Source organism: Xyrauchen texanus, chromosome 50 (genome assembly GCF_025860055.1).
Source record: "Xyrauchen texanus isolate HMW12.3.18 chromosome 50, RBS_HiC_50CHRs, whole genome shotgun sequence".
Taxonomy (NCBI): domain Eukaryota; kingdom Metazoa; phylum Chordata; class Actinopteri; order Cypriniformes; family Catostomidae; genus Xyrauchen; species Xyrauchen texanus.
In genome coordinates, this window is record NC_068325.1 from 4,371,744 (window position 1) to 4,386,687 (window position 14,944).

Here is a 14,944-nt window from a genome sequence, read left to right on the forward strand (position 1 = left end):
AAAAAGTGTAGCAAATCATTTTATTTATTCAGTTAGATCTACAGGATCTCCAACATTGAACAATTCATTTCCAGTTATAATATCTATAAGGATTTTTTAAATCATTTCATGGAGATTGCACTCAGAAGCTGTTTACTATTTCTTTAGTATGAAACAATTGACACGGACAAGTTATTTGGTTTGAAATACATTGATTTAATCTGTCTGTAAACAAAGGTGGTGAAATTAATGATGGCATTTCTTGTTTTACGCATACTAAATCAGACATATGAAAAAGTAAAGGGAAAGAAAAAACTCAAGTCAGAGGTTTTGAATCTGTACAAATATCCCACAGGGCTAGAACATTTGCATCGATACTAAAACACCTTGAACAAAGAGCTGATAGAATCTGGGAAGCTGTTTAAACTAATCCTTACAATAGCAACAGGTTCTCTAGATTTTGGCACAGGAAATACAATTTCTTTTATGATTTTAGTGTCACACCTACATTAACATTTGGACTTGACTATGCAGCATGTTGTGACAGACAGTTGTAGCATTGAGGACTTTAACAAGGCAATTTATTCCACAGTTATGACAGCATGGGTATGCAAATTCAAGTGTTAAAAGAAAGACCCCACAAAATGAGATCAAGACTTTTTTGTGAGCTTTGGATCAGGCAATAGTCTTTTGTTTGTCAGTGTTTACATTTGGCAGAAGAGCAATCGAGTAAATAACCCAAGCAATGGTCCGATGAATGGAATTCACTCTATATACTCTCCAAAAAGCTATGTTGGGATATCCACTGTCAGAAATTAATGATCGTCAAGATGAAATGCCATCTTGAAAAAGAAATGCATTACATAAGCTAGCAAAATAAAGTTACTAATTAAATGGAATGTCTGTGTCAATGAGCTCCTAATGAAATACTACTTGTTTTTAAGATCCTTACCAATATCATTGCACTCAACGGACAGCCAAACTACATAAGAGTACAACCTCCCAATGCTGCCCAACCTGAACCATGGTAGAGATTATAAAAGACTATTAAGAAGTATTAATTGGTAATGGCGTAAGTGTAGACATCCACAAGTAGTGTTTAAGTGTCTTTGACAACAAATAAAGGGTGGCGTTGGTTTGAATTTTGGTAAGGTATAGAAATGGACCTTAGCCATGTGTAGACGGTATAGCCTATTTGATGATAATGAAAATGAGGCTGCAAGGGATGGATGTACAGTACATTTGATAGGTCAAATGTCCATCGGAAATTGTTTGGAAAGGCATTATTAAATGTTTCATTCCCTGAACTACCGGCACCAAGGTATACAAAAGTATGACATATTGAATGAACTTAATGATCTTAATCCCTCACAGACATTTTCATTGGCGTCACATGGTGTCTACATGGAATAAGGTCTAAGTAGGCTCGATACAGTCTAGAAAGGGGGAATTGAGTTTTTAGCTCAAGCCCTTGGTATTAAACTAAACTGAAAATCGCCATTTCCTTTTCAACAATGGGCAGAAATGACACATTAATTCCTTCCTCTAAGATTTAGTGTTGAATGTGTCATAATCAGTAATGTAATAGCAATACCACAATGGGACTCAACAAATGCAAAAAAAATAAAAAGGAATGATGTCATAAAGAAACGGATGGGGTCAAGGTAATGAACAAAAAATGGAGTAAGGGTTGGTAGAACAACAGGAAATAGGGCTGATTTGGGGTAGAACAGAAAATGGAGTATGTCTTGGGGTAAAAATAAAACAGGACATTCAGTAGGGGTTGGGGTGGAACAACAAGAAATGGAGTAGGGGTAAAAAAAAAAAAGAAATTGAGTAGAGGTTGGGATAGAACAACAAGAAATAGCAGAGGAAAATCAAAGCAAATCTCATCTAGAGCAGTAGGCGTTGGTGAGAATCAGCTGCTAGGTGGGGAGGTGTCTTAATATCCAGATTTCCGCAGGTATTCAGCCATGTGATAAGCTTTCTTGTTGAGCAGCCCTCCATGAGTACCTTCCTTGCCCATGACTATAACCAACGCTGAAGTACATAAGGAAAAAAACAAGAACAAAAATCAACAAACTTGGGTGCCTTTTTCCCTTTCTCCCTACATTTCACTACTTGGCCAAGAAAAAAAAAAACTAAAACCCTGAATCTTGCAAGTATTTTGCCATTGAATATGCCTTCTTATTCAAGCTGCCTCCATGGACCCCTTCTTTGCCCATTACAAGAACCAAGACTGAAAGAAAAAGATAGAAAAAAGGAAGTTAAGAGGACAGGAAAACCTCAGCTTCTGAAAAAGCCAAACTAAGAGGACAGAATAAAAGAAGAAAAAGTTCAACCCAGCCAAGACATGCAAGCAGAAAGATAGATTGCAGATTTAAGGCTAAAGTATAGTTCTGTTTTCCACATGCCATTATGTCTTGTACACAGTGCCTTAGATACATTTTGTCACAATCCGCATGCAACACAGTTTCATACTCTTGCAAAAATTACTTTTACAATTATTTTTAATAATATTTACTATTGATCGACTAAAAATTGGATTTGCCTAAGTTTGCAAAGTGGCTTAAAAACATTTATTTAAAGCTATGTTGGATGCACTTAGCAGAAAATCAGGAGCAGATTTGGAGACAAGTCCTGTCATTTTGGATTTCACACTTAACTGCCTCTTAACGCTAAGAAAATGGCCTGTGGTTGGTTGTTTTACAAGTAACTCAAGATAGTGTAAGCAGAAGAAGATATAATATGGACTAGACTTTATTTTGACTGTCAAAGTCTGGCTGTGTGAGACCAAATCGTATAATGGTTCTTATATTCACTGAAACAATGAATCATAGTGTTACCATTTAAAACAATATTTTAATTTCATATTCCAACAGTGACCAAACATGAACTCATTCATTTTAAGATTTAAATTTGTGTTCCATATCTAGAGAACTTGAGGTATTGGTACAGAAATAGCTTTTAGAGTGCGATAAGATTAGAGTGTATCAGGCAATCTCAAATCAAATTAAATCAAATCAAATCTGAAACCACATTCAAATGGGACAATCAGGTTTTGGCCCTTTATACATGCAACAGAGATTACTCAGATTACGGTTTTCTTTATTTCATTTGAGGATTATTAAAGAGGATACTTAATGCTCATTTAAGGAGCGATAGATCCAAGATTTGTGTGAGAGTAGCAGAAACATGCATGCAAATCAGTGGGTATGTACGTCCAGAAATAACTTTCCTTAGAACCCGAGCTTAAGTTTTATTATTAAAATATAACGTTTAACAAATAGCCATTTAATACAAATACTAGTGGTCGACCAATGCCGATAGGCCGATACATAACACAGTTTAGTATAGTAAATAAAACATAAAATTGCTAAAAAAAAAATAATAAACTCTTATTTAGAGTGGCATGTCCACGCTAGCAATCGCATTTACACCAAAAATACCGAATCACATACATAGTGAATAGGTTTAATTACTCAGGATACGTGAAGTGCTTTTACCTTGAAGTTTAAATTAAGATTAAAATGAATGAGAAGAATTTGAACGCTCAACTGCAGCCAATGGTAAACTGATGTAGATAGGAAGTCCCGCATTACAGGTAAAACAGCCAATCACCTATTTTTTATTTTTTGGGGCATTACCTGAGGTAAATCACCACCATTTGTAACTCCTGTGTTGAAAGATTTTACTGCTGATTTGAAACATGTTCTTTGATCGTAATCTTGACCTACCGTTTTGGAGATTTTGGTCTTTCTCCATTCAAGTAGATAGAAGCTGCACTTTCATAGACTGGAAATAGTCTACCGAGAACGTTCCAAACATAGCCGACAGTGGACTGACTTGCTAAAAATACTTTGGTTTCACTCACTTGCTCGTGTGTATTCAGTGCGAGCCTCTATCTCCTGACAAACGGCCTGGATCACCTGCCTGGATTGTCGTCATGAGGAACTTTTATCCAGATCCTAAAGTTTTTGATTCTGGCTGATAGAATACATGCTTCAGGAGGAAGATATTACACGAGCGCACAATGGGAAGAAAATACTGGATTTTCATGACGTTTGTAAATCTGCATATATTTGCAGATGGTATATAATAGAAGTTTTATTTATATTAGCCTTTTATCATTAGAAAAGTTACAGGAAACTGTTGAGGAGAGACATTTAGAGGAAGATCCAGCATCCCGCTCCACAGGATGCTGGATCTGCTGAAGTTGTGCGAGGTTGTGTTATTACATCTGTTTAAAAAAGATATGTGCATATTTGCAGATGGTACATAATATTAGTTTGATTAATATTTGCCTTTTTATCATTAGACAAGACAGTTAGAAGTTACAGGGAACTGCTGAGGAGAGAGGGAAAACAGGCCGCAGCTCTGATATGGGGACTGTTTAAATGACACTGTGTTGCACACCGGTCTATTATTATAGTAAAATGAAATGAACTGTGGCTCCTCATTTACATGTCTCAGTCACTTCACATGAAAGCAGCTGATGCTAGGCACCCTTAAGAAACTAATCAGCCAAAGGGGAAAATGTATTGGCTGATGCGATTCTTATTCAGAATATCGGCGATATACCAGTCGACCACTAACAAATACTACACTGGTATTTAAACATGGACTTGCTGCGATTTTTCTGCATATTAGGTCACTATCTAACTACAAACAAAAACTCTATTTCAACTTATTAATCTACTCCATATAAGAGATGTGGAATGCTACTACACTTACTGATCTACTACACTAATTTAAAAACATTATATGCAAGTTTTACTTGAATATGTCCATTCATAAAAAGTAACTACATGATAATACAGGAAACGGACTACTACCTTTGGCTGCTTTGCCGACAGCAATATTGTATGTTGCCTCTCCTCCTTGACTCTTCGTCCTGATATCCATTGTCCAATCACTGTCGATTTGGAGGCTGTCTCGGATAACGGAGCATTTCTTTGAACCTAAGGTCAGACCGTTGGTGAAGAAACTTTCTCTGTCTTTTCCTACTAGAATGTCGATTTCTGTGGGCTGATATGACAGAAATTAGCATATGTTAAAAGGCAGAACTGTAGCTTAATCTTTAACATTTTGGATATTCATTAATCCATATTCAAACACTTTTAAATCACATGTTCTAGCTTTATCAAAGTTGCTACCCTTTGTCAAGTTCACTGTTCATTCTATCAACCAGCTTCCTGGGATGCTGGAGACTTGTTGGTTGTTTTTTACTTCATAGGTTGCTTTTAATTTTTTTAAATAAATTTATACAAAATGCATGTCTACAAAACAAAAATTAAAGCATTTAAGCATAAGCCTTAAGATCAAAAGTCCTTCAAATCATTATTAAAAACGAATTCATCAAGTGTGTCCCAACTATTGACTGGTAATGTAGGTAGGCAGGTACATACAGTTGAAGACATAAGTTTACATACATATTAGCCAAATACATTTAAACTCAGTTTTTCACAGTTCCTGACATTTAATAGTAGAAAACATTCCCTGTCTTAAAATTAAGTAGTGATCCTAACTTACGCAAGTATGTGAAATGTCAGAATAATTGTAGAGAGAGAATGATTTATTTCAGCTTTTATTTCTTTAACCGCATTCCACTGGGTCAGACATTTACATACACTTTGTTAGTATTTGGTAGAATTGCCTTTACATTTTTTAACTTGGGTCAAACATTTTGGGTAGCCTTCCACAAGCTTCTCACAATAAGTTGCTGGAAATTTTGGCCCATTCCTTCAGACAGAACTGGTGTAACGGAGTCAGGGTTGAAGGCCTCCTTGCTCACAGACGCTTTTTCAGTTCTGCCCAAAAATGTCCCATCGGATTGAGGTCAGGGATTTGTGATGGCCACTCCAATACCTTGACTTTGTTGTCCTTGAGCCATTTTGCCACAAATTTGGAGGTATGATTGTGGTCATTGTCCATTTGGAAGAACCATTTGTGACCGAGCTTTAACTTCCTGGCTGATCTCTTGAGATGTTGCTTCAATAGATCCAAATAATTTTCCTTCCTCATGATGCCATCTATTTTGTTAAGTGAATCTATTATCCCTCCTGCAGCAAAGCACCCCCAAAACATTATGCAGCCACCCCCATGCTTCATGGTTGGGATGGTGTTTTTCGGCTTGCAAGCCTCACCCTTTTTCCTCAAAATATTGGTCATTATGGCCAAACATTTACATTTGTTGTTTCATCAGACCAGAGGACATTTCTCCAAAAAGTACGATCTTTTTCCCCACGTGCACTTGCAAACTATAGTCTGGCTTTTTTATGGCGGTTTTCTTTCTTGCCGAGCAGCCTTTCAGGTTATGTTGATATAGGACTCGTTTTACTGTGGATATAGATACTTGTCTACTTGTTTCCACCAGCATCTTCACAAGGTCCTTTGCTGTTGTTCTGGGATTGATTTGCACACCAAACTATGTTCATCTCTAGGAGACATATTGCGTCTCCTTCCTGAGCGGTATGATGACTGCGTGGTCACATGGTGTTTATTTACTTGCACACTATTGCTTGTATAAATAAATGTGGTACCTTCAGGTGTTTGGAAATTTCTTTTCTGAGTTCTTCGCTGATTTCTTTTGATTTTCCCATGATGTCAAGCAAAGAGACACCGAGTTTGAAGGTAGGCCTTAAAATACATCCACAGATACACCTCCAACTGATTCCTAGAAGTCTATCAGAAGCTAATTACCTAAAGGTTTGACATAATTTTCTGGAATTTTCCAAGCTGCTTAAGGCACAAGTAACTTAGAGTATGTAAACTTCTGACCAAATAGAACTGTGATATAGTCAATTAAAAGTAAAACAGGGGGATATTGACTACCACACCTGGAGTCGCAAGTTTGAATACAGTGCGTGCTGGGTGACTCCAGCAGGCTTCCTAAGCAACCAATTGGCCCGGTTGTAGGGTGGGTAGAGTCACGTTAGGTTAACCTCCTCACGATCGCTATAATGTGTTGTTTTCACTCTCGGTGGGCCACGTGGTGAGTTGTGCATGGATACCGCGGAGAATAGAGTGAAGCCTCCACACGTGCTAGGCCTCCACAGTAACACGCTCAACATACCACTTGATAAGATGCGTAGATTGACGGCCTCAGACGTGGAGGCAACTGAGATTCATCCTCCGCCACCCGGATTGAGGAGAGTCACTACGCCACCACGAGGACCTAGAGCGCATTGGGAATTGGGCATTTCAAATTGGGGAGAAAATACAACAAAAAATTACTTGTGTCATGCACAAAGTAGATGTCCTAAACAATTTGCCTAAACAATAGTTTGCTTATATGAAATCTGTGGAGTGGTTAAAAAATTTGTATTAATGACTTCAACCTAAAAGTCATGTAAACATCTGACTTCAACTGTATCTTTGCTCTGATACCGTTCCAGTGTTGGGTGTTATCAAATTACAAAGTAATTAGTGACTGTATACAAATTAAGTTTAATACTAAGTTTTAATTACTTCAACCTAAGTGTATGTACATTTCTGACTTCTTTTCCCCATTTTTTTTTTTTTTTTTACAAAATTCTTTATAAAACTTCTTAGCCATGAACCAAACATCTCCAAGGTCAATCACACCATTACAAACTGTGATTTGAAAGAAAAAGTATTTGAAAATCGGACGAAAAGATTTCAATAATAGAGTTAATGATAAGTATTGAAACAATATTTTTTTAATTTATTGCAAAATATGTAGACATTTGCAAAGATAAAAGAATTTACAGTGTCATGGAAGTGTGCAGTAGCTGCAGAGCTTTTTTTGTGCGCTTTGTCATCAGTGATTCTTTGACTGGTGTATCGTTTCCCTTCAGGATCATGAGTAACATTCTTCACCAGAAATTGTGCTGTTAAACACGATTATTTAAAAAAAAACAAAAAAAAAACAAATAGGTTTCAACAGAACCACATACCAACAACCTCGGAGCTCAAAGTAGGTATTTTTTTAAAGGTTTATTTCATTTATAAATGTATCTTATAAGACAATACATGTAACTTTACTGCATGATTAACAAGAGAATACATGTCATTTTTAACTGTAAAATATTGTTAAAATTATTACCAGAAGTACCTGCGTGACCCATCACACTTCCATTTTATTGGAAAAGTTATGTTTCTTATTTTTAATATCTGTTAAGTGCATTGGGGTGTTCTGTGTTATATTTGATGCAGTTTAGTTAATGTTTATTGCATTATTATAATAATATAAACGGTAGTGAACTGTAAATTTACAAGCTTCAAAATGATATCCCGTAATGCCTGAAACATGGTCACCGTAATTTTTTCAGTGTACTACCAATTTTTGAAAGCATGCCTATCCACTTATTGATTTACTGATGACGTTTTATCAAATGCGGTCCTCCAACAACAATGAATAGCCTATAACACTGATCAGTATTGCATCATGCCATACAACCTACATGTGATTGGAAAAGATCTGTTTTGAACACACAACAAAAGACTTACTATTTTTATTTTTAGAATATTTTTGAACCCATTTCTGAAATGCAAAGATTGGTTTCGGCATATCCTTGGAAGGAACTTCTACTTGACATATCTGGGAAACCAAACAGTAATGCTCCATTAGTAAAATCGCATCAATCACTGGTATTACATGAAATGTGAAAAGACATACTGTACATGCAGTTTTCCTGTTTGTTTCATCTGCAGTCAGATTTTCTTTTATTTCTTCAGCATAATATCCAGCAGCTTTGTTTACACTGGCTCCTTACAAATCTGCTGAGCCATTTCCCCCGAGGCCAAACCACATAAAACTAAAAGCAGCCATTGACTAAAGTGAGAATCAGCTAGAGGATGCTATTTCAAGTCAGGTTAACATGAGCTTGTATGGAGCACAGTCTGAGATTTATAGCATTAACTAAATTCATGTAGACAATATTCACTTGATTAGAGCAAGGTTTATTCTTCAAAACAAAAATATTCTCATCTCTAGGTATCATGGATTAACTGGCCATTGGGAGAACCGGAAATCTTTCGTTTGTGTTGGTTAGCATTCAGTCTGACTTTCAAATTATTGAAACTCATGCACAATTTAAAACCCAGTGAGCTGCCTACCTAAACAGCATTTTTAGGTTTCATAGTTTTGAAACCAAGGGAGCTTCCTAACTAAACAGCATATTTGAACACCACAGAAAAAAGTGAGCTGCCTACCTAGACTGCATTTTATGGGCACCATGGTCTCAAACCTAGAAACTACCTACCTAGGCAGCATATTTGGGCATCAGGGTCTTCAAACCTTAATGGAGCTGCCCAACTAGACAGCATATTTCGGCACCACAGTCTCAAAACCCATGGAGCTATAAAATACCTGGAGAGAGCTATCCGTTAGCAACCCCATGCATCTCTATGACTGTGCACAGCTAGCACAGGGTTCCCAGAAAGCTAGTGAAATGGAGGCTGCCATCTTTGCTCATGGGCGCTTAGTTCCGGGATCGAGTGTCAGGTGACTGATCACATGTCAATGGCAATAGATAGGGAAAAATATAAATAAATGTTACGCTTTTAAGAGCCCTTCAAAAACAATCCATCACAGGATGACGATGTGCTACAATGTAATGAAATAATTGAAATTGAAATGGTTCTTGAAAAAAAAAAAAAAAAGTTTTGTCATAATACACACCTATTTTTAATGGCTGTCTATGGAGAACATGCTTTATGCCATCGGGTGGTGCAGTTCTAACATCTACCAGTAGGTGCTAACAGGGACCTGCTAACCCGCCAATTCAAGTACTCCTCCCTGCAGACTGTAGCACAATGACATCATAGTGGATCTAATCCCATGCATATTAGATTTTAGCGATGTAGTGAATGTTTAAATGCACACAAGTTTTATTACTGTAGCATACTTAATGGTCATTAATACAGTATATATGCAGAACACACACACACACATTTATATATTAGGGATACACAATTAATAAAAAATAAAATCATGGTATGACATTGTGCGATTATTTAACCACAAAGGGCTACCACTATTTAATTAATTTAATAGATTAATCAAACTGTTTGCTTCAAAGACTATGCATGCTGCTCTGTCCGGTCTGTATTGTGTATAAGCATTATAACAGTGTATTCAGAGCAGTTCTGTGATCCACAACTGATCTCGTGCTCATAGTAACAGATGTGGTCCATTCGGTTCAGTGTGCTGAGCTCGTCATTTTAAAAGCGCTTTAGATTCACTTTAATTTAACTTTTGCATACTTCCATGTTGATCACTACATGTTAATATACAAATAGGAATAATTCACCCCATGGCATTAAATGTACAGCGGAGATGTTAAAATGAGGAGCACATTACAATGAGGAGTATATTGCTTAATTTACATATTTGTTTTCTGTGGGCGAAGAGGAAAAACAAGGAAATTTGACTAAATACATGGTTATGACCATTTTTAAAAACTAAGCTATATTAGAGTAATACTTTATAGTATGTAATAATGTACTCAGTGTAATGTATAAAAACCAAAACATCCACTATGTCACCAAAATCTACACAGAGGATTGCATTCACTATGTCATTGCACTACAGACTGCAGCTAAGGTGCAAACCTACACAGCATGTTTGGGCAACATGTTCTCAAACCCTAGCAAGCTGCCTACCTAGACAGCATATTTGGGCACCACAGACTAAAAACCAGTGAACTGCCTACCTAGACAGCATATTTGGGCACCACAGTTTCAAAACCTAGTGAGATGCCTAACTACAAAGAATATTTGGGCAATATAGTCTCGAAACCCAGAGAGCTGTTTACATAGACAGCATTTTTGGGCACCATAGTCTCAAAATCTAAGGATCTGTTATATAGGTAGAATATTTGGGCACCATATCTGAAATCCCAGTGAGCTGCCTACTTTGATACCATATTTGGGCACCATGGCCTTGAAACCCAGTGAGTTGAGTTGCCTACCTAGAGTGCCTATTTGGGGTCCACAGTCTCAAAACCTAAGTAAGGAGCTTTTGGGCACCATGGTCTCAAAACATAGTGAGCTGCCTACAAAGACAGCATTTTTGGGCACCATAGTCTCAAAACCTAGTGAGTTGAGTTGCCTACCAAGAGAGCATATTTGGGCTCCACAGTCTCAAAATCTAGTTAGCTGCCAACCAAGAAAGCATTTTTTGGGCACCATAGTCTCAAAACTTAAGGAGCTGTTTACATAGGTAGCATATTTGGGCACCATCTCTGAAATCCCAGTGAGCTGCCTACCTTGACTGTATATTTGAGCACCATAGTCTCAAAACCCAGTGAGCCGTCTACCTAGACAGCATATTTGGCACCATGGTCTCGAAACCAAGTGAGCTGCCTACATAGAAAGCATATTTAGGCACTATAGTCTGACAATCCAGCGAGCTGCCTACCAAGACTGCATTTCAGGGCATCACAATCTCAAGATCTACCGAAAGGTGTAGATAGACTGCTCTGCTGGGCAGGACAAAAAAGACGCGTGCCAAAAAAGCGGCATTTTGGCGCCATCCAGGTCAGCAGCATTTTGTGGCATCATAGCTCACGAACTAAACTGACTCGGAACGCGCCTATATAGCCATCCATACTGTCTTTGTAGGTAGCTCACTAGGTTTAGAGTCAAAGACACAGTTTTCAGTCCATCACTAAAGACGGCAGAAAGAGCGATGGTAATGACGCGTATTTACCGTGATGTTTGTAAATGTTCCCCCCTCGTGCGCTGCCCACACATATTTAGAGTCTGAGTTGTACCCAACAATGGCGGAGTCCTGGCAGCTGCCATCCGACATCAGGTTATCCACGTAGCTCTGCCACGACGACATGTTTGCCTTCTTATTTCAAGCGCGCGCTCTATCTGAAAAATGACCCGAGTGACAGTGTTTCGCGGTAGCCGTATATTTTGATGTCCCACACGCCCCCTACTCTAATGAGAGTTTGCGCAGCACAGAGTCCCAGCTGTGCAGTCAGTGCAGACACTCTGGGTGTAGTCCCTCAAATATCCCTCCGCGCAGGCGTACTTAGGCTGCAGGCATTAGCGAAAAAGTCATAGGCGCGGATGAATACAGATTCTGAGTAGACATTATAAAGCATGCGTGTTTAGATGGCTCTTAATGTATGATAAAGTTGGTCTTTGTCTGTAACATTTTACATACTCAGCTGGAAATAACATAGAAGCTCGATGAATCAATGAATAAATCAATTGTTATACAGTTAATTCTAGGATCATTGTTTACTATTTGTAATTTTAAAGGAATAGTTCACCCAAAATTTTTTTAATTCTGTATTAATTTACACACCCTCATGTCGTTATAAACATAATTTTTTTTAAGTAGTAATTTACACACCCTCATGTCGTTATAAACATAATTTTCTTTAAGCATTTTTGAAGAATACACAAACACACACACACACACACACATACTATGTATGTATGTATGCAGCAAAAATTGAGCGCAAATATGTGGAACGTTAGGAAAAAGGTGCTTTTAGGAATAAAGGTCTGATTTGGTGAGTAATAGATAGACATATCGAAAACATGGACAAATTAAAAAATTGTTTAGTGAAAACATATTTTTAAACCCTTGATGAGGTTATTATAATTATGCTAAACAAAACAGAATTGCTCTGAATTGTCGCGCGTCCTAGCATGCTGCATAGTCTCTTAGGACCTCTTGTGGGAAAATCCTGTCACAACATAGTTTGTATGGAGGACGAAACATGTAAAAATAATAAATACATAAATGCACAAATAAATATATAAATAAATAATTACAGGTCCTTCTCAAAAAATTAGCATAGTGTGATAAAGTTCATTATTTTCCATAATGTAATGATAAAACTTAAACTTTCATATATTTTAGATTCATTGCACACCAACTGAAATATTTCAGATCTTTTATTGTTTTAATACTGATGATTTTGGCATACAGCTCATGAAAACCCAAAATTCCTATCTCAAAAAATTAGCATATTTCATCCGACCAATAAAAGAAGTGTTTTTAATACAAAAAAAGTCAACCTTCAAATAATTATGTTCAGTTATGCACTCAATACTTGGTCGGGAATCCTTTTGCAGAAATGACTGCTTCAGTGCGGCGTGGCATGGAGGCAATCAGCCTGTGGCACTGCTGAGGTGTTATGGAGGCCCAGGATGCTTCGATAGCGGCCTTAAGCTCATCCAGAGTGTTGGGTCTTGCGTCTCTTAACTTTCTCTTCACAATATCCCACAGATTCTCTATGGGGTTCAGGTCAGGAGAGTTGGCAGGCCAATTGAGCACAGTAATACCATGGTCAGTAAACCATTTACCAGTGGTTTTGGCACTGTGAGCAGGTGCCAGGTCGTGCTGAAAAATGAAATCTTCATCTCCATAAAGCTTTTCAGCAGATGGAAGCATGAAGTGCTCCAAAATCTCCTGATAGCTAGCTGCATTGACCCTGCCCTTGATAAAACACAGTGGACCAGCAGCTGACATGGCACCCCAGACCATCATTCCTTCTCCCCAGTCTTCCTCCAGACTCTGGCACCTTGATTTCCGAATGACATGCAAAATTTGCTTTCATCCGAAAAAAGTACTTTGGACCACTGAGCAACAGTCCAGTGCTGCTTCTCTGTAGCCCAGGTCAGGCGCTTCTGCCGCTGTTTCTGGTTCAAAAGTGGCTTGACCTGGGGAATGCGGCACCTGTAGCCCATTTCCTGCACACGCCTGTGCACGGTGGCTCTGGATGTTTCTACTCCAGACTCAGTCCACTGCTTCGGCAGGTCCCCCAAGGTCTGGAATCGGTCCTTCTCCACAATCTTCCTCAGGGTCCGGTCACCTCTTCTCGTTGTGCAGCGTTTTTGCCACACTTTTTCCTTCCCACAGACTTCCCACTGAGGTGCCTTGATACAGCACTCTGGGAACAGCCTATTTGTTCAGAAATGTCTTTCTGTGTCTTACCCTCTTGCTTGAGGGTGTCAATGATGGCCTTCTGGACAGCAGTCAGGTCGGCAGTCTTACCCATGATTGCGGTTTTGAGTAATGAAACAGGCTGGGAGTTTTTAAAAGCCTCAGGAATCTTTTGCAGGTGTTTAGAGTTAATTAGTTGATTCAGATGATTAGGTTAATAGCTCGTTTAGAGACCCTTTTCATGATATGCTAATTTTTTGAGATAGGAATTTTGGGTTTTCATGAGCTGTATGCCAAAATCATCAGTATTAAAACAATAAAAGACCTGAAATATTTCAGTTGGTGTGCAATGAATCTAAAATATATGAAAGTTTAATTTTTATCATTACATTATGGAAAATAATGAACTTTATCACAATATGCTAATTTTTTGAGGAGGACCTGTATATGTGCGAGGTGATTTGCAAATAAATAAGCAAATCAATGCAAAATTATGCTATATAAAAATAAAAATGGTTGAGGGAATCTATCTATCTATCTATCTATCTATCTATCAATCTAATAAAAATGGAGATGACATCATATTTGTTGTGGTCTGCAGCTGACGTGGACAATTTTATTGGCACACAAGTACAGTATATATTCTGTATATACTTTCAAAATGCAAGCATGTGTTCATTTAAGGAAATATCTCAAATAAATCAAACAGATGTAGCACACAAAATAAGACTAATTCTCAGTAACATAATTTGTGTACGCACGTGTGTCATTTACGGTGTGTCAGTTTCTCATAAAAACACTCCTTTCTATCAAACTTTTCTCAAAATGATGACAGTCTAGTCCAAATCGTTTATACTCAAACATCGTGCCTTTAGATTAGGCCTACAACAAACCACAATCATTGACCAAAGCATTGAGAGAAACATACATTTTTACACCTGTCAGTTTAAAAACAGTAAAACCAAAAGCACATTTATAATTATAAATATAGTAGTCAACAGAGAATATATGCACTGGAGGAGTTTGACTCCATGGTTAAACTAATATTTCTGAAAAACAACAAAATCCATCTAAATCTCAGTTTTGATA

The 14,944-nt window shown here is 37.7% G+C and overlaps 1 protein-coding gene across 2 annotated transcripts; it reads right to left on the reverse strand.

Annotated features, from left to right (window-relative positions):
- Nucleotides 1-30: 30 nt before the first annotated feature.
- Nucleotides 31-11,964, reverse strand: LOC127641085 (profilin-2-like). 2 transcript variants are annotated; one of them, XM_052123853.1, is made up of 3 exons: nt 11,657-11,964; nt 4,815-5,007; nt 31-2,019 (listed from the first exon to the last, which is right to left on the reverse strand). In XM_052123853.1, exons 1-3 carry the CDS (start codon nt 11,789-11,791, stop codon nt 1,922-1,924), a joined length of 426 nt encoding a protein of 141 aa, XP_051979813.1. In that variant the 5' UTR covers nt 11,792-11,964; the 3' UTR covers nt 31-1,921. The 2 variants fall into 2 exon arrangements, with proteins under 2 accessions (XP_051979813.1, XP_051979814.1); XM_052123854.1 differs by lacking the exon at nt 31-2,019 and adding an exon at nt 2,048-2,218.
- Between the last annotated feature and the right edge of the window lie 2,980 nt (nt 11,965-14,944).

What these genes read in the sequence shown, in the direction of transcription:
- LOC127641085 (XM_052123853.1), bottom strand. Translation starts at nt 11,791, where the DNA reads ATGTCGTCGTGGCAGAGCTACGTGGATAACCTGATGTCGGATGGCAGC. An exon ending in GAACATTTACAAACATCACG is followed by an intron (nt 5,008 to 11,656) that starts GTAAATACGCGT and finishes CTGTCATATCAG; the next exon opens with CCCACAGAAATCGACATTCT. An exon ending in TGTCGGCAAAGCAGCCAAAG is followed by an intron (nt 2,020 to 4,814) that starts GTAGTAGTCCGT and finishes TATGTACTTCAG; the next exon opens with CGTTGGTTATAGTCATGGGC.